This window comes from Microcebus murinus, chromosome 5 (assembly GCF_040939455.1).
Source record: "Microcebus murinus isolate Inina chromosome 5, M.murinus_Inina_mat1.0, whole genome shotgun sequence".
NCBI classification, from domain to species: Eukaryota; Metazoa; Chordata; class Mammalia; order Primates; family Cheirogaleidae; genus Microcebus; species Microcebus murinus.
Window position 1 is genome coordinate 14,727,585 of NC_134108.1, and position 23,263 is coordinate 14,750,847.

The 23,263-nt window shown below is 45.1% G+C and overlaps 1 protein-coding gene and 1 pseudogene across 2 annotated transcripts in view; one reads left to right on the forward strand and one right to left on the reverse strand.

The window, feature by feature from the left end:
- MTHFD1L (methylenetetrahydrofolate dehydrogenase (NADP+ dependent) 1 like) overlaps positions 1–21,844 on the reverse strand; it is a 192,913-nt gene extending 171,069 nt beyond the window's left edge. Inside the window, exons 1-7 of one of the 2 annotated variants that reach the window (XM_076002865.1) lie at positions 21,472–21,844; positions 10,965–11,049; positions 9,496–9,546; positions 9,353–9,406; positions 4,000–4,124; positions 2,499–2,599; positions 612–748 (exon numbers count right to left, since the gene is read on the reverse strand). In XM_076002865.1, coding sequence (XP_075858980.1) covers positions 612–748; positions 2,499–2,599; positions 4,000–4,124; positions 9,353–9,406; positions 9,496–9,546; positions 10,965–11,049; positions 21,472–21,677 — 759 coding nt within the window. In that variant the 5' untranslated portion in view covers positions 21,678–21,844. Of the gene's footprint in view, positions 1–611; positions 749–2,498; positions 2,600–3,999; positions 4,125–9,352; positions 9,407–9,495; positions 9,547–10,964; positions 11,050–20,897; positions 20,932–21,471 lie in introns of those variants that run through there. The other variant, XM_076002866.1, reaches the window with a different exon arrangement.
- On the forward strand, positions 1,876–1,973 carry LOC142871328 (uncharacterized; annotated as a pseudogene).
- Positions 21,845–23,263: the final 1,419 nt, after the last annotated feature.

Consider the following 23,263-nt stretch of genomic DNA (forward strand, 5'->3'; position numbering starts at 1 on the left):
ACAAATGTTAAGGTATATATTGCCCTTGCTCCCCCTCCGCCCTGAGTCAGAGCTTCAAGCATGCGCATCCGCCAGTTGGTGCGCATTGTATTCATTATGTATGCATATACCCATCCCCTCCCCACCCAATATACAGTTTTGAATCTGACAATGTGGCAAATTACAATAATAAATTTCCTGGTGTTAAATTTCCCTGGAAATTCTAGAATAAACTCAACTTGGTGCTGTATTTGGTTTTATAAAACTTTGCCCATGATTATTTCATCTATATTCATGGGTAAAAATGGCCTTCATCTTCCCTTAGCACCTGGTCCTTGTCTGGTTTGGGCACCCATAGAGTTAGGGTATGCTCCTTCCGTGTCCATTCACTGGAGGGAAGATTAGATCAGAACGATCTGTTCTTTGTTTGACAGAACTCATTTGTAAAACCACCTGTTACCCTTTTTGTTTGCTTCTTTGGTAACTGGACTGATTCAATGTCACTAATAGCTATAGGTCTATTCAATTTTCTTTCTCCAACTTTCTAAGCTACATGCTTAGCTTACACACTTCCAGCCTTTTCTTTTCTAACACAAGCATTCAAGGTTGTATGTTTCCAACACGGAATTTACCTTGCTTTGAAGCTGGGGCGCTTTCCACTGGGAGCTCATTGTCAGGGACCCCCTTCTCTGGAACAGGCACTGCAGGGCGGCCTCCACGGACCCGTGGGCCCCTATTACCAAGATCTTCTTTCCATCTAAGTTGACACCTACCAACCAAATGAAAATTCAGTATTAAATCAAAACTCCAGATCCTGCCTATCACACTGCTTTGACTTAAGGAAAAATGCCCTTTTAAAACTTGGCCTTCTTAGCAGCAACCTACAATGACTGTAAGCTAGGAGTGGAGTGCTGTAATTTACCAAGATTCTCTATTTGAATGCTTTTGGCTCCAATTCTTATTGCTGATTTCCTTTCTACAAGGCATTACTGTAATTTACTTGCTGTAATTTGCTCTTCTTTCTTGGAGAACTTTCTGGTGAAGTGGCTCAGAATCACCATCTTGATAATCCATAGGATAGAAAAATGCTATATGTATATGGATTATCTCAGAGATTTGACCTTACTGGTTACTGCCCAAAAGGTATATCCTGAAAGTTAACCTTTTACCAAAACTTGGCCATGTATTTTTGGACTTTTTGTTTGATTGTTGCATTTTCAGGGTGGGAGGGGGCATTTGCCTCTTTTCTATCCAAATTGACATAGAGACAAATTTAGTTAGGTAAATTTTTATGTTCTTAGCTAGACAGCCCTTAAATATATCAGATATTTGGCAATAATTTACCCATTAAATTCAATAACGAAGAAAGAGAAAATATTCATTTCTATTTCACTAACATAAAAATGTAAGGTCAAGGGGAGAATAATGGAAAGTTTTTAAGTACTGACTATTGAAAAGGATATTGCTCACTAATAAATCTCAATCTAGGTTTCTGTACCCTAAACTACATCTAACAGCTTCTGCATTTAAGTCTTCAAGGTAAATCTTGATCCTTTTGTAGTTCATGAGTATGATGACTGGGTTTTTTTTTTTTTTTTTTTGGAGACAGAGTCTCACTCTTTGCCAGGGCTAGAGTGCCGTGGCATCAGCCTAGCTCACAGCAACCTCAAACTCCTGGACTCAAGCAATCCTGCTGCCTCAGCCTCCCAAGTAGCTGGGACTACAGGCATGCCCACCATGCCCAGCTCATTTTTCTATATATTTTTAGTTGGCCAATTAATTTCTTTCTATTTATAATAGAGACAGGGTCTCCCTCTTGCTCAGGCTGGTTTTGAACTCCTGACCTTGAGTGATCCTCCCGCCTTGGCCTCCCGGAGTGCTAGAATTACAGGCGTGAGCCACTGCACTTAGCCAATGACTGGGTTTTCGCGAGCAAGTGTGAGATGTGCCTCCCTCAATCCTTGTTACATGTTGGCAGGTACACCCATCTGACATGAAAAAAAATGTAAGCCTTACCTAGGCATACATATTGACAGTTTGATAAGTTGAAACTTAAAACATTTCTCACTGTGGTTATTTTGACTGTTTCACAAGGGAAACTGAACATGTTTAAAACAGGGCAGTCACTCATCTTTACCAATTTCTCTTTTAAATTATAATATAGTCAACCTTACTAGAAAAATTTTGCAGTTATTCATTTGTATCTCTCAAAAGAAAAGTACATCAACATTAAGTATGACTGCCTAGTTTCAACTGGAATCTCCCAGAGACAAATCCTTATGAAAAAATAATGTAAACACCAATAAATAGAAAACAGTGTTTCTTTTCTTTTTATTGAGACAGGATCTTGCTCTGTTGCACAGGGCTGGAGGACAGTGGCATCATCACAGCTCACTGCAACCTCAAACTCCTGGGCTCATGTGATCCTCCTGCCTCAGCCTCCCAAAGTGCTAGGATTACAGGCGAACACCACCACCACACCTGTCCACAAAAACAACATTTCTAAAGGAGCAACCTACCTGATTTTTCAAGAAGTTCAATTACAGCTCTGGCAACAGGTGAAACAAAACATTCATGGGCATCTCCACGAACCAACTTCCCTAGGTTTATATCTGTTACTCTGGATCAGAAAATAAGGAAACAGGTAAGTCAAAGCCCAGTTAAAGCTCCCTTATATGTAGTTCACATGTATTGTCATAAATAACATACAAGTCAGTGTTTGATAGACAGAATACACCACAATGAATTAAAGAGATCACAGGCAATAAAGGCTGTTAAGCCCCTCAGGAAACTTCACTCTGGTCCCTACCTGAGGTTTTCTGACTCTGCACATGTACCAGGATGTAGCACAAGGCTATGCAGGGCTTCACTGCTCAACCCTACAACTCCAGACAGCCCCTTCCAGTGAACTACAATGCAACGGTAGCCATGGCACAGTGCAACACCATGGTCCTACAGCCCACTTGAAACCCAGAACCAATCCTAAGGATCTGGAATGACCTGGGGTTCACAGGTCTGAACCGCATGACTTTAGTATTTATCTCCTTGGGAAATCAGGACAACACAAATGGGTAACCACACATTTTCGATGGCTTTTGTGCCTTTCCTTCCTTGTTCAAATCTAAGACAAAAGGTTCTGTAACTACCTATAAGAGGGGACCAGCATATTTCCTGGGGATTAAAAACCCCATTTTCCTACATGGAAATTAAGAACTATTATATTTTATATTAAACTGACAGTGCCATATCAGATTAGTAACAAAACATTCAGGAAAGTTCTCATAATTGCCTCCTTTTATGAAAGACTTGAAACTATGCCCTGATACCTTCAGATTCTGAAAGTTTCCCCATTGACGGGGGCTTCTTCTCCCTCTGTAGTTAGTCTGCTGCAGCACTGGAGATTTTGGTGACAACATTGCAACCTGCGTTTGGGTCTGCCCCAAGCCACAATGACCGACTAGAATGGAAGATTCCTGGGTGCCTCAGGGAGGGGCAGCCTCTAAATGCAGCCCTTGAAGGATATACTTACCAGGTCAAGAGTCTAACCTTATAAATTTGCTTACAACCTTGTGACCCTAAACACATTGTGTTCTTGTTTGGCCACAGTATAAGATATAATAATTCCTAGTTTCCATGCAGGAAAATGGGGTTCTTAATCCCCAGGTAAGATGCTGATCCCCTTTGGTAGGCGGGCAATATTCTTTGCTTACATCATGCCATGGCATGAACCAGGGCACCTGACAGTTATGATTTTTTTCCCTCAAATTTCAAATAAAACCTGTGTCACCCAAGCACTATAAAAGGGTTATTAGTGTATTTTCCAAAATATGTGCTTTCTGTACACAGAATTTTAAAAGTCCTCAAACTCCTGAAACATTTTAAATGATTTTTGCATCTCCTAATTACTGACATAGTTCAAACAAATAGAAAGAATTTAGGGGGGAAAAATCACAGTAGAAAAAGTGATTTAGCAATAGGCTGTTTTTTTTGTTTTGTTTTTTTTAAATATGTTTGTTTTACCCATCAATATCTTTTTCTGGTGTTAAGGCATTGAGGACTTTGTTGCTAAGTGAGTTTTCCAGGATCTGAAGCGCTAGGCCATGTATTCTGGTGTCTTCATTAATCTTCAAGATTTCATCTATAATCTAAACAGAAAATGAAACAAAAACCCAAAAATTAGTTTTGTGAAAATAAGACCCAACAAAAGAAACTTTATATAAAACCTGGATTTAGGGGCCGGGCGAGGTGGCCACGCCTGTAATCCTAGCACTCTGGGAGGCCGAGGCGGGTGGATCACTCAAGGTCAGGAGTTCGAAACCAGCCTGAGCAAGAGTGAGACCCCTGTCTCTACTAAAAATAGAAATAAATAAATTGGCCAACTAAAAATATCTAGAAAAAATTAGCCGGGCATGGTGGTGCATGCCTGTAGTCCCAGCTACTCAACAGGAGGCTGGGGCAGGAGGATCGCTTGAGCCCAGGAGTTTGAGGTTGCTGTGAGCTAGGCTCACACCATGGCACTCTAGCCCCGGGCAACAGAGTGAGACTCTGTCTCAAAACAAAAAAACAAACAAACAAAAAAACTGGATTCATGAAAAATGCATGTTACGTTTTTTAGGTTTTTTTTTTTACTCTTTCTTGAAGCCTTGGTCTAAAACAAAATAAAGAGGTCTAGTTTCTCTTTTCATCATGTTTTAACAAGCTCAAAGAAAGAAACAAAATAAAAGCTTGGCTGAATTTTTTAGTGACTTCTCTGTCTTTCTTTTTGCTCTACTCTGTGCCAAAACAAAACTAAGCCAAACCACAGCCCAGCAGCTATTAAGGATTAGATAGACAAAAGACAACGCTAGGTGAACAATCGTTTTAAGTCAAACACACTGCCAGTTTCCAGGGACGCTAGGAAGCCTGAGTCACCGGTGCTCCAACCTGGCCCAGCTAAGCCTGTGAGCTTCAAATACAAAGTGTTGAACAGAGCTTAGGAATCAGGACATGCAAGAAGTCACAGAGGCCCTCAGGGGCTCTGGACCTGAATGGCACACAGGAAGCCTTTCCAAAGGCAGACGATAGCAAAACGCTCAGCACACACAACTTCATTTCCCAGAAAACACTGATCCACGATTTATGAAAAAGACCAAAGTACAGTTTGGGAAGCTAATGTGTAATAGCTAATGAATGGCTAAGTACGTCTCTAAACAAACAACATTCTGTCCTCCCTCTGGTTTTCTCTATTTTATGCCAGGAGATAAAATCCTGATTCGTTTCCTTTAACAAAAGTATTTGCTCACAAGTAAGAAGATACTGGCCCGTGCATACGGGTATCACTCTGAGGAAGTGTTAGTTTACCATTTTTGTACCATTGCCTAGTAAAAAAAAATCACTGTGGTATTACTACCTAATAGGGAGAAAAACAGCTGTTAGATGCATAAAATCGGAATGAAAATTTTGTTTCGTTTACTCAGCATTCTTCATTCAGCAAATATGTTTTGAGCACCTACCTACTTTGTACCATACCAGTTAATCCTAAGTAAAGGAAATACAGCTGTAAACAAAACTGCCCTCATGGAGCTTACATTCTGGTGGTGGAAGCAAGATTCTCCTCCAAAAAAATAAGTAATAACAATAATATACTCTCTGGAGGTGAAAAATGATATGCAGAAAAATAACACAGGTTATGTGAGTAAAGGGCTAACAGAATGATGGGGGTAGAGGGAGGTCAGGGGCTGTGAAATCTAAGAGCCCAAAATGAAGTGAGGGGAAACACTGTTACCTGTACCTAGGATTTGGTAGAAGAAACAAAAACAAAAATCCTAAACAGTAGATTAAGATACTTTTTCCCGGCCAGGCGCGGTGGCTCACGCCTGTAATCCTAGCACTCTGGGAGGCCGAGGCGGGCAGGTCATTTGAGCTTAGGAGTTTGAGACCAGCCTGAGCAAGAGCAAGACCCCGTCTCTACTATAAATAGAAAGAAATTAATTGGCCAACTAATATATATATATAGAAAAAATTAGCCAGGCATGGTGGTGCATGCCTGTAGTCCCAGCTACCCAGGAGGCTGAGGCAGGAGGATTGCTTGAGCCTAGGAGTTTGAGGTTGCTGTGAGCTAGGCTGAAACCACGGAACTCTAGCCTGGGCAACAAAGTGAGACTCTGTCTCAAAAAACAACAACAACAACAACAACAAAACAGGCAAAAGACCTGAATAGACATTTCTCAAAAGAAGACATACAAAGGACCAGCAGGTATATGACAAAATGTTCCACATCACTAATCATCGGGGAAATGCATTCAAAATCACAATGAGATACTACTTAACTCCAGTTAGAATGGCTATTATCTAAAAGACAACAAGAATAACAAAAAACAAATGCTGGCAAGGATGTGGAGAAAAGAGAAAAACTCTAACACACTGTTGGTGGAAATGTAGATCAGTGAAGCCATTACAGAAAACAATATAGTGGCATATTTACACAATAGAATACTATTCAGCTACAAAAAGTAATGAAATCCTATTATTTGCATCAACAGGGATGAACCTGAAAGATAATAAGTGAAATAAGATAGGCACAGAAAGACTAATACCATATGATCTCACTTATATGTACAATCTAGGAAAATTGATCTCATAGAAATAAAGAATAGAATGGTGGTTACCAGAGACTAGGGAGGGGAGGGGGATTGGATAGTGAGAGGTCAGTCCACAGGTACAAGGCTACTATAAGATAGGAAGAACAAGTGCAGGTGTTCTGTTACACAGTAGGGTAACTATGGCTAATAACAATGTGCTGTATGTTTCGAAATAGCTAGAAAAGAAGATCTTGAAAATTATCACTATGAAGAAATGATAACAGTTTGAGGTGATGGACATGCTAAGTGCCCTGATTTGATCATTATATACATGCATTGAAACATCGCACTATACCCTACAAACATGTACAATTAATACGTGGTGATTATAAACAACAGCAAAAAAAGTCAAGGGCTGTCAACATCAGTGGCAAAACAACCCAAAGAAATGCAAATTCTGATGCAGACAGTACATGTCCTTCTGTAAATGGACAACAAATCTCTTTGCAAGCTGTAAATGCTGATATCACAGGTATCTTAATATTTGTGGTATATTTAACACTTAATATTTGTAACATATTACAAAGGCAAGCGTGGCAGATGCTATTTGCCCAAAATCCACTTCCCTTCTTTCTTAGTAATAAACTCTTGATTTTCAGCTGCGCTAATAAATGATCGAGGGCTTCCTGGTCCACGGGCTGCACTGCCCGGCCTTGCCTGCAGTGTGGCCGGGCAATGATGCTCGACCAATGGGTGGAAGTAGAATTGTGACTTTCAGGAAATGTCCTTAAAGGGAAGATGGTAGGGGCCTGTCTTTGCCCTTTCTTTTTCTTGCTGGTGACAATGTTGAACTTTACCAGATCCCCAGATCCTGGAAAAGAGGGAAGCTTAAGAAATCCCCTCACCCTCTGTGTACGGCAAAGAACCACTTTCCCCCCAAGTGACTGAGGTGAGACTCACAGACGCCCCCTAGGACAAGGCCAGACGCAGACCCTACCAAGTTCCACTCTTTGTCTCAGGGAATCACTTGTCTCCACTGATCAATCAGGTCAAACGCTTGTTAACCACACTTTGGGTGAGCTTCTCTCCCTCCCCCAGTCCCCATGTGAACCACCCACCCTCAGGCAGAGCCATGGGACAGTACCTCCTGGGGACAGGCTGACCTCAGAGTAAAACGTTCTCTGATCTACTCTCCCCGCAGGCGACCTTTCCTCCCACTTCCCCTGTGGCCAAAGTCCCTCTCCCTACCTTGCAATAATCCTTTCAAATAACTCTCCTGACTAAGTCCGGATTTATTTTTTATTTGACACTGGCTAGACTGTGAGTGTGACCCGGCCCAGGGGGTAGCACAGCAAAGGTGGCGGAGCAGAGGGACAGAAGGAGCCTGAGTTTCTATAACTTGCTGATGCCACCAGTCACGGACTGCCGACTTCCAAACTCTACTCATGCTTAAGAAAAAAAACTCTGTTATTTAAGATTCTGTCATTAGGCTGGGCACGGTGGCTCACACCTGTAATCATAGCACTCTGGGAGGCCGAGGCGGGCGGCTTGCTTGAGCTCAGGAGTTCGAAACCAGCCTGAGCAAGAGCAAGATTCCCATCTCTACTATAAATATAAACAAATTAATTGGCCAACTAAAAATATATACAAAAAATCAGTCGGGCATGGTGGCGCATGCCTGTAGTCCCAGCTACTTGGGAGGCTGAGGCAGAAGGTTTGCTTGAGGCCAGGAGCTTGAGGTTGCTGAGAACTAGGCAGATGCCACGGCACTCTAACCCAAGGAACAGAGTGAGACTGTCTCAAAAAAAAAACAAAACAAAAAAAAGTAGTAAAAAAAATAATAATAAAATAAAATAAAATAATTAAGATTTTCTTATTTGAGGTTTCCTATCCCACGAAGCCTAACCCCAAAAAAGCACAAGCAACAAAAGCAAAAATACAAATAACAGCAAAAAACCAAATAATCTGATTAAAAAACAGATGAAAGACCTGAATTGACAAGTGGCCCGAGGTCCAGTTTCGTGACCTCTGCTCAGCAGGGAGGCTGTTCCTCCCAGGCTTGAGGTGACACCTGGGGAGCCGTGACTCCCTGCTGGCGGAAACAACCGGGTCACAGGGAACAGCATCGAAAGGAACACTGTGGGTGTTTTCTATCCACTCCCCCGTACGCCACTGGAGGAAACACAGACGTTGGCCTGGAAAGGACCCTGAAGACCAGGCGTCCTCAAACTACGGCCAGCGGGCCACATGCGGGCCTCCTAGCACATTTATCAGGTCCTCTGGGTGTTTTTGCTGCCACTGCCTGTCCTGCTTAGCAGCCGACTCGTCCCGGGCCCACAGTGCGCACTCTCCAACGGTCTGAGGGACAGTGAACGGCCCCCTGTTTAAAAAGTTTGAGGGCCCCTGCTGAAGACCATCTGGTCCTGCTCTTCTTTTTTATCAACAAGGCAACTGTGACCCAGAGAAGCCAAAGGAACGGCTCAAGGTCAACCGACCTGTCACAACACAGACCGACTGGAGCCTGTCCTGCAACACCCGCAGCCTGACAGCTCCACTAAATGACGCTGCCACTACAGCTGGGGAAACTCAACTAAAACCGCCAAGTGGCAGCTCAAGTCTTTAGGAGAAACATACAAGAAAGGACAAAGAGATCACGAAGCATTTACATTTAGAGGAAAAAGTTTTTTGTTCTAAAACTTCAGCCACAAGAAAAGGCTGGATCTGTTCCAGCCACAGCTGAGAGATGCGAACAGGCCCACGAGGTCTGAAGAGGAAAGGAAGAGTTTGGGCGCTAAGTGCTCTGCCGTGGTTACCTCAACTTCACTGCTGTCGGGAGGAAGGCAAATGTGAGTGATGTTCAGACCGGCCTGAAAAGAGAACACAAGGTTATTTGTCACGATAAGAGAATACATTGTTAAAAATGATAATGAATTTTTAAAAATTCAACCGTCCTCACCTCCTTGGCCAAATTCTGGTTGATTTCCTGTGTCAAGTTGTCATCACCTGCCTTAGGGGAGGGGAGAGAGGAGAATGTAATAACATAAAAAGCATCTTGAAAAGGCAGAAAATGTAATACAGAGACCGATTTTGTGATTATAAATGATCTAATTACAAAGACGATAAGGAAAATGCAGAAAAAGAATCGTATTGCTTCTAAAAAGGGACTAATGGCAAGTATTTATGACTATATTAATTTCTCAGGCTTTCAAGTTATGTCACTTAAAAAATATATATCCCTTGGCTGGGTGTGGTGGCTCAGGTCTGTAATCCTAGCACTCTGGGAGGCCGAGACAGGAGGATTGCTTGAGGTCAGGAGTTTGAAACCAGCCTGAGCAAGAAGAGGGAGACCCAGTCTCTACTAAAAAAAAAAAAAAGAAAGAAAATTAGCTAAAAACAATATCCCTCATATTGTAAGACATACATGGTCACATAGCTGTAAATGAGGACAAAGAAAGGAGTTTAAGTGGTTTGCCCTTAGGTAAAAAGCCAAAGAGTGAGGAGATTCCCAAGAGGCCCAAGTTCCCAATCTAATTTTCTTTCTATTGTTCCAATTTGTCTTTCTTTGTTAGGGGGTGTGGATACAGACCCCAAAGAACGTAAGTAACTTGAGCAGAGCTCTACAGCAGGGGTCCTCAAACTTTTTAAACAGGTGGCCAGACCGTTGGAGGACCAGACTATAGTTAAAAAAAAAAAAAAAACAGGCAGAAACACCCGCATGTGGCCCACGGGCCGTAGTTTGAGGACGCCTGCTCTACAGTCTTGGAAAACAGCACTGATGGAACGAGAGGGTGCTGCTTTGATACACTAAGTGCGTGCCAAACGCCCAACTGCCAGGCTGCGTTAGCTTACAGGCTTGGCTCACCCCGTCATCCCTCGGCACCTGCCACCACACCCGTGTGCCAATCGGGATGGCAAATGGCGCCAAATGCAGCTCAGAACCAAGGGGCTGCAGCCAAAAGATGTTCACGGCTTGCAAAGCCCTTGTGACATGGTAATGACTTCTGGCCCATGAAGCTCATAGCAGGCTTTAAGAGAGAGTCAAAAGATCACCAAATACCCATGTGTTATCTAGCACCTGTCTTCCAACAGAAACAAAGGGGAATTTTTTTTTTTTACCATATCACATGAGCATCTATGAGCACACACAGACCACAATATGTCCTGTGTAATGCAATCTGCGTGGGCACCTACCTCCTGACCTCTGAAAGCTACCCCAGAGAGGAAGACTCACAAGAGAGGACACCTTCAAGCAGGGTGGGACCTACTGAGACCCCAAGGAAGCCAATGACCAAAGAAAGGGAAAGCGACAGCATTCCCCACTGAGCCATCTCTTCTTAGACAAGAAATGCAGAGGGCCTTTTGCACACAATTTTCTAGAGTGAAAGGCATCCTAAAATAGTAGGACTGAATCAGTTCTCAGCTTACCTGCATAAGAGCAAGAACTGGCTTAAAGGCAGGGTTTTTTTCTTGCAATAACCTCAATGTTTCTTTTGAATTCTCAATGACTTCTCTACATTGAGAAAGAAAAAAATAACACAGTCATTTCTTGGTTAATCAGTAGAAAGGCTTGATACAATGCATTTTCTTAGAAAGTTTGTTATTATAAGTGAAAATAATGGGACAACAGAAGGCTGTGCTTTAAGTAATAGAGAAAAGAAACAAGCTCAGAGCACTGTGAGTGAGCAACCAGGCCCAGAGACCAGGAGGGTGGGACTTCTTCAGTCACCCCCTCCCCCAGCCATGCCTGGGGACAATGAGTTAAAGTCATTTGGTCCAGACTAGATCTTCCCTTTAAAAGCAGTTTAAAGAGGATTCGCAGCAGGTACAAGTGGATTTTCCCTTTAAAGATCCAATTGTGACTGCTGCTAATCAACTTGAATCTATGCTGCCCAGTTGCAATCCTCAAGCCTGGCCCAAATAAACTCTCCACTTATATTAATACTTATAATAATTTGGCCTCAGCTTCTTCCTTTTAGGTTCACAATACAGTGTGGAGGGAAGAGACAGGATAACAATGAAATCAAGACACGCCAACGCAGTGTAAAATGTGGCAAGCCAATTTTAAAAATATGCAGATGGAGACAAAAATAGATGTTAATAATTTTCTGGGGGTGAATTTTTCTCTTGTGTTTCCAAGTTTATTATAATAAAAAGTTTGGGTTTCTATTTTAAGTGATCTCCCTCCTCCACCATACTCCCCCCTCCAAAAACAAAAAAAACAAAAACAAATTTGGGGTCCACAGGGAAAGCAAATGAAGGTGGGGGAAGGGTAGTGAGGATGGGGACGGGGGAGGGGCTTGTTGTTGGACAAGAAGTGGTGGGTCAGGATAAGGTGCAGGGCCCAGGGAGGAAGGAAGGAAGGAAGGAAGGAAGGAAGGAAGGAAGGAAGGAAGGAAGGAAGGAAGGGTAAAGTAAGGGAGCAGAAAAGTAGGGGACACATCAAATTTAACAATCCCACAAAGACCTCCCAGGGAGAGAAGCATTTGGACCTTCTAAAGGCCCAGCAGCAGTCACCTTCACCTTCACCTCTCTGAGGTGACAGTGCTGGCCCAGGGCAGGGCAGGCCTAAGTCAATGTCGGATGAGGGACTTCAGGGGCTTCCTTCACCACCCCCCCCCCAGGAAATGTTATCACATCCCCCCTCCCCCACAACAGACTAAAGGTTCAGCCAAGGCAGTACCCACGCTTCAGTGGTAAGACCATCTTTCAATTTTGTTTTTGGTCTCCCAGAGTCTTGCATGCACCTAGCAAAAAATTCAAGTTGAAAAAGCTCCAGCCAGACACCATCAGCCATAAATTGCCAGGAACAAGAAGGCATCGGGCAGGTTCTCCCAGTTTCCAGAGAGGTAGTGGACAAAGGTAACTAGAGGACGCTTAGCTCGCCAGGAGAGGGTCGAGGAGAGAGGGGTGCTCAGAAAAAGTTTACAGGCTTCAAAACCGGGATCACCCTTTCTCCTGCTAACTGAGCTCCAAGCAGGCTAGGTGGGCAGGCAACTGTCTGTGGCCTGTGAACATTTCTATTTGTTTTGTTTTGAAACATTGGGGATAAAGCAACTAAATCCCCAGCCAATCAATTATATTATTGTGTTGAATAAAGGAGACCATATGGGAAAGTTTACAAATCATCTTATAAATGAGCACTAAAAATCCATCTGTCCAGTGATGGGTGCCTGAGGTCCATTATGCTGCGCTCTCTCCAGCCTGTTGTAACTGCTAATTTGGGCAGGTTGGGTCTTTATTTCTGCTTGGTCTGGAAGGCACTGGAGTGTGGGTCCTAAGCAGCTCTAGGCATAAGGATCATCTGCAGAGCTTAGTAAAAATAAAGGTTGCTGCTCAGGAGCGGTGGCTCACTCTGGGAACCCTAGCAGTTTGGGAGGCTGAGGCAGGAGGATCACTTGAAGTCAGGAGTTCAAGACCAGCCTGAGCAACATAGCAAGACCCTGTCTCTACAAAAAATCCAAACAAACAGGAAATTTAGGTGGGCGTGGTGGCCTGCGTTCCTGTAGTCCCAGCTACTTGGAAGGCTTGAGGCAGGAAGATCACTTGAGCCCAGGAGTTTGAGGTTGCAGTGAGCTATGATCACAAGGGAGGCTCTGTCTCTAAATTAAATAAATAAATGCTTCTGTGCCTCATGCCAGAAAGTCTGATTCAGTAGGTCTCAGCAATTTTGAAGGAGTCCAAGTAGTTCTGAAACACTGATTAAGTGGAAATACAGCCCAGGACTGGTACTTGGGCATTTCATTTATAAGTGTGAGCAAGTGGGCAACTGACTTAGTCTCTAAGGACCTCAGTTTCCTCACCTGTGAAATAGTTATACCACGGTGGCTCTTGACCTTTTTCTTATGATTGTACATATTTTTTTTCTGTCACCCCAAAGTACCCTAACACACTAAGAACACTCACACTAACAGCAATAATTTTCTCAAGGACATTCACAGAATTGCCTTCTCTTCAATAAAATGAAAGGAACACTTCTATAGATAAGTCAGCAATAGTTAAAAAGGAATCAGATTTTTAAAATTCTGTGTGTGGGGGGGGGGTGGATAGAAAAGAAAACACAGCCATACCCTGTTTTATTGTGCTTTGCTTTATTGCACTTGGAAGATTTTTTTTTTTTTTTTTTTACAAATTGATGGCTTCTGACAACCCTGCATTGAGCAAGTCTATGGGCGACATTTTTCCAACAGCATGTGCTCATCGTGTGTCTTATGTCATACTTTGGTAATTCTTGCAATATTTGAGACTTTTTCATTATTATTATATTTGTTAGGGTGATCTGTGATCAGTGATCTTTGATAGTACTATTAAAATTATTTTGGGGTGCCATGAATCCTGCCCATACAAGATGGTGAACTTCATTGGTCAATGTTATGTATGCTCTGACAGCTCCACCAACCGGCTATTACTGTCCCTCTCCCTCTCCTCAGGCCTCTCTATTCCCTGAGACACGGCAATATTGAAATTAGGCCATTTAATAACCTTCCAATGTCTGCAAAGTGTTCAAGTGAAAGGAAGAGTCACATCTCTCACTTTGAATCCAAAGTTAGAGATGATTAAGCTTAGGGAGGAAGGGAGGTCAAAAGCCAAGACAAGCTGATAGCTAGGACTCTTGAGCCAAGCAGTTAGCCAAGCTGAGAATGCAAAGGGGAAGTTCTTAAAGGGAATCAAAAGTGCAACTCTAGTAAACATAAAATAAAAATGATAAATACAAACAGCCTCACTGCTGATATGGAGAAAGTTTCAGTGGTCTGGATAGATCAAACCAGCCACAACATTCCTTTAGGCCAATCCAGAGCAAGGTCCTACCTCTCTTCATTTCTATGAAGGCTGAGACAGGTGAGGCAGCTGCAGAAGAAAGAGTTGGAAGCTAGCAGAGGTTGGTCCATAAAGTTTAAGGAAAAAAAGCTGTCTCTATAACATAATAGTGCAAGAAACAAAACCTGATGTAGAAGCTACAACAAGTTATCCAGAAGATCTAGCTAAGATCATTCATAAAAGTGGCTACAACGAACAGCAGATTTCCAACATAGACAAAACAGCTTTCTATTGGAGGAAGATGCCTTTGAGGACTTTCATAGCTAGAGAGGAGAAGTCTGTGCCTGGCTTCAAAACTTCAAAGGACAGGTTGACTCTCTTGTTAGGGGCTAATGCAGCTGGTGACTTGAAGTTGGAGCAAATGTTTATTTACTATTCTTAAAATCCTAGGACCCTTAAGAATGATCATAAATCAACTCTACCTGTGCTCTATAAATGTAACAACAAAGCCCAGGTGACAGCACATCTGTTTACAGCATGGTTTACTGAATATTGTAAGCCCACTTTTGAGACCCACTGCACAGAAAAAAAAACCAAAACGATTCCTTTCAAAATATTACTGCACATTAACAATGCACCTGGTAACTGAAGAGCTATCATGGACATGTACAAGGAAATTAATGTTGTTTTCATGCCTGCTAACACAATATCCATTCTGCAACCTGTGGATCAAGGAGTAATTTTGATTAATTAAGAAATACATTTCATAAAGCTATGGCTGCCATAGATAATTATTCTTCTGATGGATCTAGGCAAAGTAAATTGAAAACATTCTGAAAATGCTTCACCATTCTAGATACCACTAGGAATATTTGTGGGGGCCAGGTGTGGTGGCTCACACCCATAATCCTAGCACTCTGGGAGGCGGAGGCCCGTGGATCATTTGAGCTCAGGAGTTTGAGACCAGCCTGAGCAAGAGTGAGACCTCATCTCTACTGAAAAAAATATAGAAAGAAATTAGCTGGACAACTAAAAATGTATATATAAAAAATTAGCTGGGCATGGTGGCACATGCCTGTAGTCCCAGCTACTCGGGAGGCTGAGGCAGTAGGATTGCTTGAGCCCAGGAGTTTGAAGTTGTTGTGAGCTAGGCTGGCGCCATGGCACTCTAGCCTGGGCAACAGAGTGAGACTCTGTCTCAAAAAAAAAAAAAAAAGAAAGAAAAAGAAATTGCCACAGCCACCCCAACCTTCAGCAACCACCACCTGACCCACCAGTCAACAGCCTTCAACATCAAAGCAAGACCTTCCACCAGCAAAAAGATTACAACTTGCTGAAGGCTCAGACGATTGTTGACATGTTTTAGCATTAAACTATTTTTTAATTAAGGTGTACATAGTTTTTTTTAGACATAAGGCTATTGCACAGTTAGTAGACTACAGCGTAGTGTAAACATAACTTTTACATGTACTGGGAAACCAAAAAACTCATTTTATTGTAATATTTGCTTCATTGTGTTGGTCTGGAACAGAACCTGCGCTCTCTCAGAGGAACGTCTGTGTAGACATATAAAGGCGGTTCAACACTGTTACCAACTAAGCTAATAAAACAAAACTAGCTCCAGCTCCCTATAATTTGTCATGTGTGTAATGTTTCATTCTTTGGGTTACTCATTGTTCTTCCAGTTACAACCAAGGCAAACAAGAAAGGAGACACCAGGCTCAACAAATCTAAAAAGTAGCATACATGTTTCTGGTCAGGGATTTTCCTGACCTTGGGGGAGAAAAATGGCCTTGTCAGCTTCCACTCTGACTGAGAACAGTGGGAGGGAATGTGGGGTTCTCTAGCCCGGCTGCCACGTGCAGCTAAAACTCAGAGCTATTGTTAAAGGAAATAATATGCCTGTTACTGTTACATTGAATGTGTCTACTACCACTGCTGGTACCACAGACTCACACTCCTCTCCCTCTGGCTATGTGTGCAATAGCGTGTGTTAGAGGGGCTGCCTTGTAATAATGGCCATGTCCCCCAGCCTCCCTTGTGGCTAGCTGTGACCACGCCAAAGCGTTTGAGAGAAAGCAGCTAGTAGTGTTACTGAAAATTATTATACCAATTTAAGTACTCCGAATACTGAGCCTATTGATTAATTAATGATATTCTACATTTCAACTTTTTGACTTTTCCAAAAGCAAAAGGGGTGCCCTTCTATAAATATAGTGAAGATTCCCAAAGCAGGTGCCTCCAAAGGCAGCCACTGGTGTTCAGAGAATTAGTCCAGGTTCAAAGCAGCACAGAGTGGCTTACCAAGCCACTGCCCTGGAAATGGGCAGACACACGCAATACACAGCAGTAACAATAACACAGCTGATAATGATGGTGGAAATGACTGGGTACTTCCTATGGATAGTAATTCCATGCATTTTCTTTTTCTTTAATAACAGAACTCTGAGTCTTAGCACATAGCCACCTACCTGGCCAGTGTATCTGCCAGTTTCCCTCACCTGCAGCTGGGTGGGGTCAGGTGACTAAGCTCTGGCCAGCAGAAGGAGGTGAGGAAAGTGCAGCTACCAGGGACATGCGCCAGTCACCTGGCCAGCAGAAGGAAGGAAGGTGGCCAGTCACTGGCCACCTACCTGGCCAGTGTATCTGCCAGTTTCCCTCTTGCTGGCTGGGAAGTGATGAAACCGAGCAGCTGTCTTTTGCCCAGGGCCGAGGAATGAGTAGGTGTCACAGGGTCATCCCACCTCCCGTGGGCTGCTCTCCTCTGGGCAGTCAAGTCCACAGTATTTTGGGGAACTTTTTTTTTGAGGCAGAGTCTCGCTTTGTTGCCCAGGCTAGAGTGAGTGCCGTGGCGTCAGCCTAGCTCACAGCAACCTCAAACTCCTGGGCTCAAGCAATCCTCCTGCCTCAGCCTCCCAAGTAGATGGGACTACAGGCATGCTGCCCGGCTAATTTTTTCTATATATATTAGTTGGCCAATTAATTTATTTCTATTTATAGTAGAGACGGGGTCTCGCTCTTGCTCAGGCTGGTTTTGTTTTTTTTTTTTTTTTTTTTTTTTTTTTTTTTTTTTTTTTTTTTTTTTTTTTTTTTTTTTTTTTTTTTTTTTTTTTTTTTTTTTTTTTGAGACAGAGTCTCACTTTGTTGTCCAGGCTAGAGTGAGTGCCGTGGCGTCAGCCTAGCTCACAGCAACCTCAAACTCCTGGGCTTGAGTGATCCTTCTGCCTCAGCCTCCCGAGTAGCTGGGACTACAGGCATGCGCCACCATGCCCGGCTAATTTTTTAAATATATATCAGTTGGCCAATTTATTTCTTTCTATTTATAGTAGAGACGGGGTCTCGCTCTTGCTCAGGCTGGTTTTGAACTCCTGACCTTGAGCAATCCGCCCGCCTCGGCCTCCCAAGAGCTAGGATTACAGGCGTGAGCCACAGCGCCCGGCCTCAGGCTGGTTTTGAACTCCTGACCTCGAGCAATCCGCCCTCCTCGGCCTCCTGGAGTGCTAGGATTATCGGCTTGAGCCACCATGGCCGCTGGCCTTTGAGGAACTATTAAAGGAGACTGGCCTGTTTCCTTATGTCACGCACAAGCCTGATCTGAGAGCTTAAATAGGATTATCTTATTTACTGTAGTCCATCAAATCTTAGAATGAAATACACACCACTGCTTTATGAACCACTAAGAAAAAAAAATGCTACCAGTTAAACTATGGCACAATCTTTTCTTAACACAGCATGTTTATTCTATAAGTATGGGCAGAATTTTTTGGTCTTATTTAGACATAGTATTTTTTTTGCCATAAACCAGTGACATGTGTATATATGTCTGTGTGTGTTATATATGTATATATATGTATATGTATATATATGTATATGTATATATATGTGTACATATATAGATAAAGGAAGATAAATCGATATTGATTAAGGTATTCTGAAACTTCACACTCAGGATCTCACTCTTCTGATTTTTTTAATTCAAAGTCATTTTTTTTTTTTTTTGCTCTTGTTGTCTGTCAGTGTTTTGGGGTTCTCTTCCACACAACATCACCCTCTGTGCCACCAGTGTTGGCAGCATTTCTTAAGTCACATCATTTTTGTCCCTGGAGTTTTCATTCAGTTGCTGACACCCATTCTGCAAGTTTTGATGCTGGCACTTTCTTGATTCTACCAGATGTCAATGGAGGGTTGACAGACAACAAACAAAAATCATATTATTTCCTAAAATGACCTTTACAAGCCTTGTTGACTGAAACATTACAGAATGATGTCAATCTAGTCACACCACCAGGAATATGGGTCACTATGCTTTTGAAGGAGCTCATTCTTTAACCTTTCTGTTACATGTCCATGAATCAAGAACACGCTTAGACCCCTGCATGTCTATTCCAGGTGACCTCTAGCCAGACTCACTCCCCCGCTTTTCCTACAAGTCTGGAGGAATCTCTCTCAGGACTGAGAGTTCCATGCACATAACTCAAGTGAAAGGTACAGCAATTTGCATGGCTATGACCAAGTTCCCACAGGTGCAGGCAATGACAAATGTGCCATGACTGCCACCTAGCCAACAGGGACCGTAAGACACTATCAATTAAAGTACAAATACTATTTTCAGAGATATTAAAGATGTAGGTCATGGGATGTAGGTCAAAAATCTTATGAAAAGGTGATATTACATTTTCCATTTTATTTACAAAGAAACTGAGATCCAATAGCTTGCCCAAGCTCTCACAGCTAATGAATGATAAAGTCACACTGCAAATGGAGGTACCTGACTCTTATCCATAATTCTATGAAGCACTAATTCATTGATATAACACTTCCTATTAATTTAGAACAAGAGCCAACAAACTATGGCCCACCAGCTAAGATCAGCTTTTATTTGTTTATTAATTGTTTTAGATAGTTGCCCGGCTAAAGTGCAGTGGCATCATCACACTTCACTGCAACCTCAAACTCCTGGGCTCAAGGGATCCTCCTGCCTCAGTCTCCCAAGTAGCTGGGAATACAGGTGCGTACCACTATGTCCAGCCTATTTTTTCCTCCATTTTTTTAAGAGACGAGGTCCCACTCTTGCTCAGGCTGGTCTCCAACTCCCAGCCTCAAGTGATGCTCCCATCTCAGCCTCCCAGAGTACTAGGATTACAGGCGTGAGCCACCATGTCCAGCCTACATTTTAAAATATTTTTTATTTAAAAAAGTCAACATAAGAATAATATTTCATAGCATTTGAAGATCATATGAAATTCAGACTTCAGTGTCCACAAATAACATTTTGAATTTCATCCAAAAATTGTGGAAGTTTGTTCTTTTGCTATAGAAGTATTTGCATAACTGTTTGATTTTTTTCTCTTGGTCCAGTAAACCTAAAATATTTACTGTCTTACCCATTACATAAAAAGTTTGCTGACCCTTGGTTAAGAATATTAAGAAGTAACAATAGCCAGCATTTGTGAAGGGCCTAGAATGCAGCAGCCCTGAGCTTCGTGCTGTGCATGTGTTCTCTGGTGCAAGTGTTTCCATGCCCCCTTGAGGTGGGTACTGTTATTTCCCCCCATTCTCCTAAGGGAATTGAGGTTGGTGAACCCAGTGCAGCCCACCTAGAAGCTCCCTGCTGACGACTCATCTGTAGGGCAGTCATGGCTTTAAAGGAAACTATATGCATGAATACAACCCACAGAAAACCCCAAATCTTGATTCATTCATTCACCCACCATTTCACAAGCGCCTACCCACTCTCCCCAGCCCCGAAGATAGAGCAGGGAAGAAGACAGCTCCCTGCCCTTATGGAGCTAACGTTCCAAGTGGGTGAGACAAATGAGAAACGAGTAAATAAATAAACCGACAAGAAATTTTCAGATAAAGTAAGATAGGGTGACTGGGTGGTGGCTTCCGCCTCTCGTGCTGCCCTCAGCTCTAACCACTAAGAAGAGGCTCTGCCATGCGCTGGTTAAAATCCACTGACCTAAAGTAAACCCAACGTTCAGAAAGAGAACAAGGTGGACTAAATAAACCAACAGCCTCAGAAACTCACGTTACAGAGAGGGGTGTGGGGGAGGGGAAAGGGAGGCGGAGCCGGAGAGGGAGGAAGGAGGGAGGAAGGGAGGGAGAGGGCGGAGAAGGGTGGGCAGGCAATGACTTTTAGAAAGAAGGCTAGAAAGAAAAGAGGATGTTTGTAGAGGAGGCAGGGCAGCCTGCCCAGGGCGATGCAGGCTTGCTGCAACGCCCTCCTAATCCTACTTGTCTTCCTAATCCTACTTCGGAAGGAGGCAGGAAGGGGCTTCCGCGCCACCTCCAGGTGCGTCCTGGGCGCCCCGCTCTGCACGGTCTGCGTCCCAGAGCCCACACTTCTCCAAGCTCTCGCTCCCCTCTCCCGCTGAGGGGCGGGGAGACTGAGGCCCCGAGCTAGGGGTGTGCGTGCATGGGGAGCGCAGGTGGCGCCTCCAGCGGGGACTGCCGGGCCCCCGCAGAGCGCTGGGGCCGGAGACCGCCTTCCCGGGGCAGCTGCGCCGGGGGGTTCCAGGTGGGAAGCCGGAAACCAGGTGGCAGCGGCCTCCCGGCTCCACCGAACTTTCAGGAAATGGTGCCGGGGATCACAGCACTCACCCCCTCGCAGAGGCGGCGGCGCCGGGCAGAGGGCAAATTTCAATGCACCGCGGGGCGCCAGCAGCCAACGCCGCAGATGCGGAGCCCTCGGGCGGGCGGGCTCTGGGCCCGGGCCCGCCTTTCTGAGCCGGGAAGGCAGGTCGCCCATCCCCGAACCCTGGGCTGGCGGGCGGGCGGACGGAGAAGCCGGCGGGGCGGCGCAGAGCCGCAGCGGGCACCCCTCCTCCCGGCTCCCGCCCTCCGCCGCGCCGCCCCTTTCCTGTCTGGTCGCGCCGGGAGAGATTGCATCAGGGCCGGCGACCGGCGGCGCACGTGGAGCGGGGCGTGTGGGGCGTGCGGGCCGCGCCCGCCGGGGATGCTCGCGCCCGCCCGATCCCCGGCCCGCTCGGCCCCGGCGCCCCAGTCCTCCGCGCGCCATCCCCGGCCCGCGCTTCCCCCGCTCACCCGCCGGCGCGCCCAACTAGTCCTCGCCCCGCACTCCCGGCCCCGCCAGCCCCCCAGCGGCGGCGCCCGGGACCCGCGGAGACCTGAGCGCTCCGGCCGCCTGGCGCGCGGGGCCGGGCTGGACACTCACCTGACGATCGAGTCGGGCGCCCGGCCGCCGGGGATGCAGCTGCTCCGGGCCCGGGCGTCCTGCAGCCGCCGCTGCCCGAGCAGGGCCTCCCGGCCGCCGCCGCCGGTGCTGCCGGCGCGACAGGGCACGCGGAGGCAGCGCGGCGGGCCCGGGGGCTGGGGCGGGCGGCGGAGCGGGCGCAGGACGAGCGGCAGGCGCTTGCTCATGGTGCGGCGCGGCGGGGCGCGGATGCGGTGCAGAGCGCGGGGACGCGGTGGCGTCAAGTTCCTCCGGAGGGTGGCCGCGCGGGTGCGGGGCAGAGCCGGGTCGGCAGGTAACGGGCCACAGGCGGGAAGGACCTGGCTCTTCCTCCTCGGCCCAGCAGGGGCCCCTCGGGAGCACAGCACCTAGTGACCGTGACGTCGCGGGGGCGGGGGCCTGCGGGCCGCGGGCCGGCTCGTCGGAGTGGCCTGGATGTCAGGCGTAGGCCTCCGGCACTTCCATTTGGTTGGCGATGCAAGTGGGAGGGTGGGGCATCAGAGCGGGGCCCACACCCTGCCCCGAGACCGAGACCAAAATGCTGATAGGACCCTCGGTCCTCAGGTGGCGGTTTACCGCCCGGACAGGCACCTCGAGTTTAGGGGCGGGGGCTTGGATTTGCTGTGCCGGCGGCGGCCTGGGTAAGCGCGAACAGGACTCCGAGTTCTAACGATGGCTTTGCAGCCGTAGGCAGGTTACTGAACCTCTGAACCTTCAGGGCTTCATCAGTAAAATGCGGATAGATACACTCTCCTTATAACCTTAAAAGGATTGTATAGTCCTGCTTGGTTTCAGGACCTCCCGAGTCTACCAAAATTTAAGGATGCTCAAGTCCCTGATATTATAAAATGGCAGAGTAGTTGCATATAACGTAGGCACATCCTCCCATATACTTTTTGATTTTTTTGAGACTGGGTCTTGCTCTTGTTGCCCCAGGCTGGAGCGCAGTGACGATCCTCCAGCCTCTGCCTCCGGAGTAGCTAGGACTACCAGGCACCATGCCCAGCTAATTTTTCTATTTTTTGTAGAGTCGGGATGACTCGCTATGTTGCTCAGGCTGGTCTCAAGGGAGCCTCCCTTTCTCATCAAAGTTATAACAAAACTATGTGGAACAAAACAATGTTATTCTAGGACCTGCTGTACTTATAATACCTAATAGACGGTAAATGCTCTGTAAATAATTATGCTGAATTTTTTTTTTTTGGAGACAGTCTCTCTCTGTTGCCCAGGCTAGAGTGCCATGGCGTCAGCCTAGCTCACAGCAACCTCAAACTCCTGAGTTCAAGCAATCCTGCTGCCTCAGCCTCCCAGGTAGCTGGGACTACAGGCATGTGCCACCGTGCCTGCCTAATTTTTTCTATATATTTTTAGTTGGCCAATTAATTTCTTTCTATTTTTAGTAGAGACAGTCTCACTCTTGCTCTGGCTGGTTTTGAACTCCTGACCTTGAGCGATTCACCCGCCTCAGCCTACTAGAGTGCTAAGATTACAGGCATGAGCCATCGTGCCCAGCCTATACGGAATATTTTATTTGTAATGTTTTTTATTGTTGTACTGTTATTTTTTACTTTCTTTTTCAAATATTTTCATTCCAGAATTGGTTAAATCCAGGGATGCTGAACCCAAAGATACAGAGGGTCGACTGTAATTCCCAAGCAAAGTGGGAATCAGATTCTAACTTTATAACTTTATGATCTTATCATTCCCAAGGAAGGCAGGAAAAAAAGTAGCCCAAATTTGAGATGCTGGTTTTCCATTATCTAAGCACTGAACT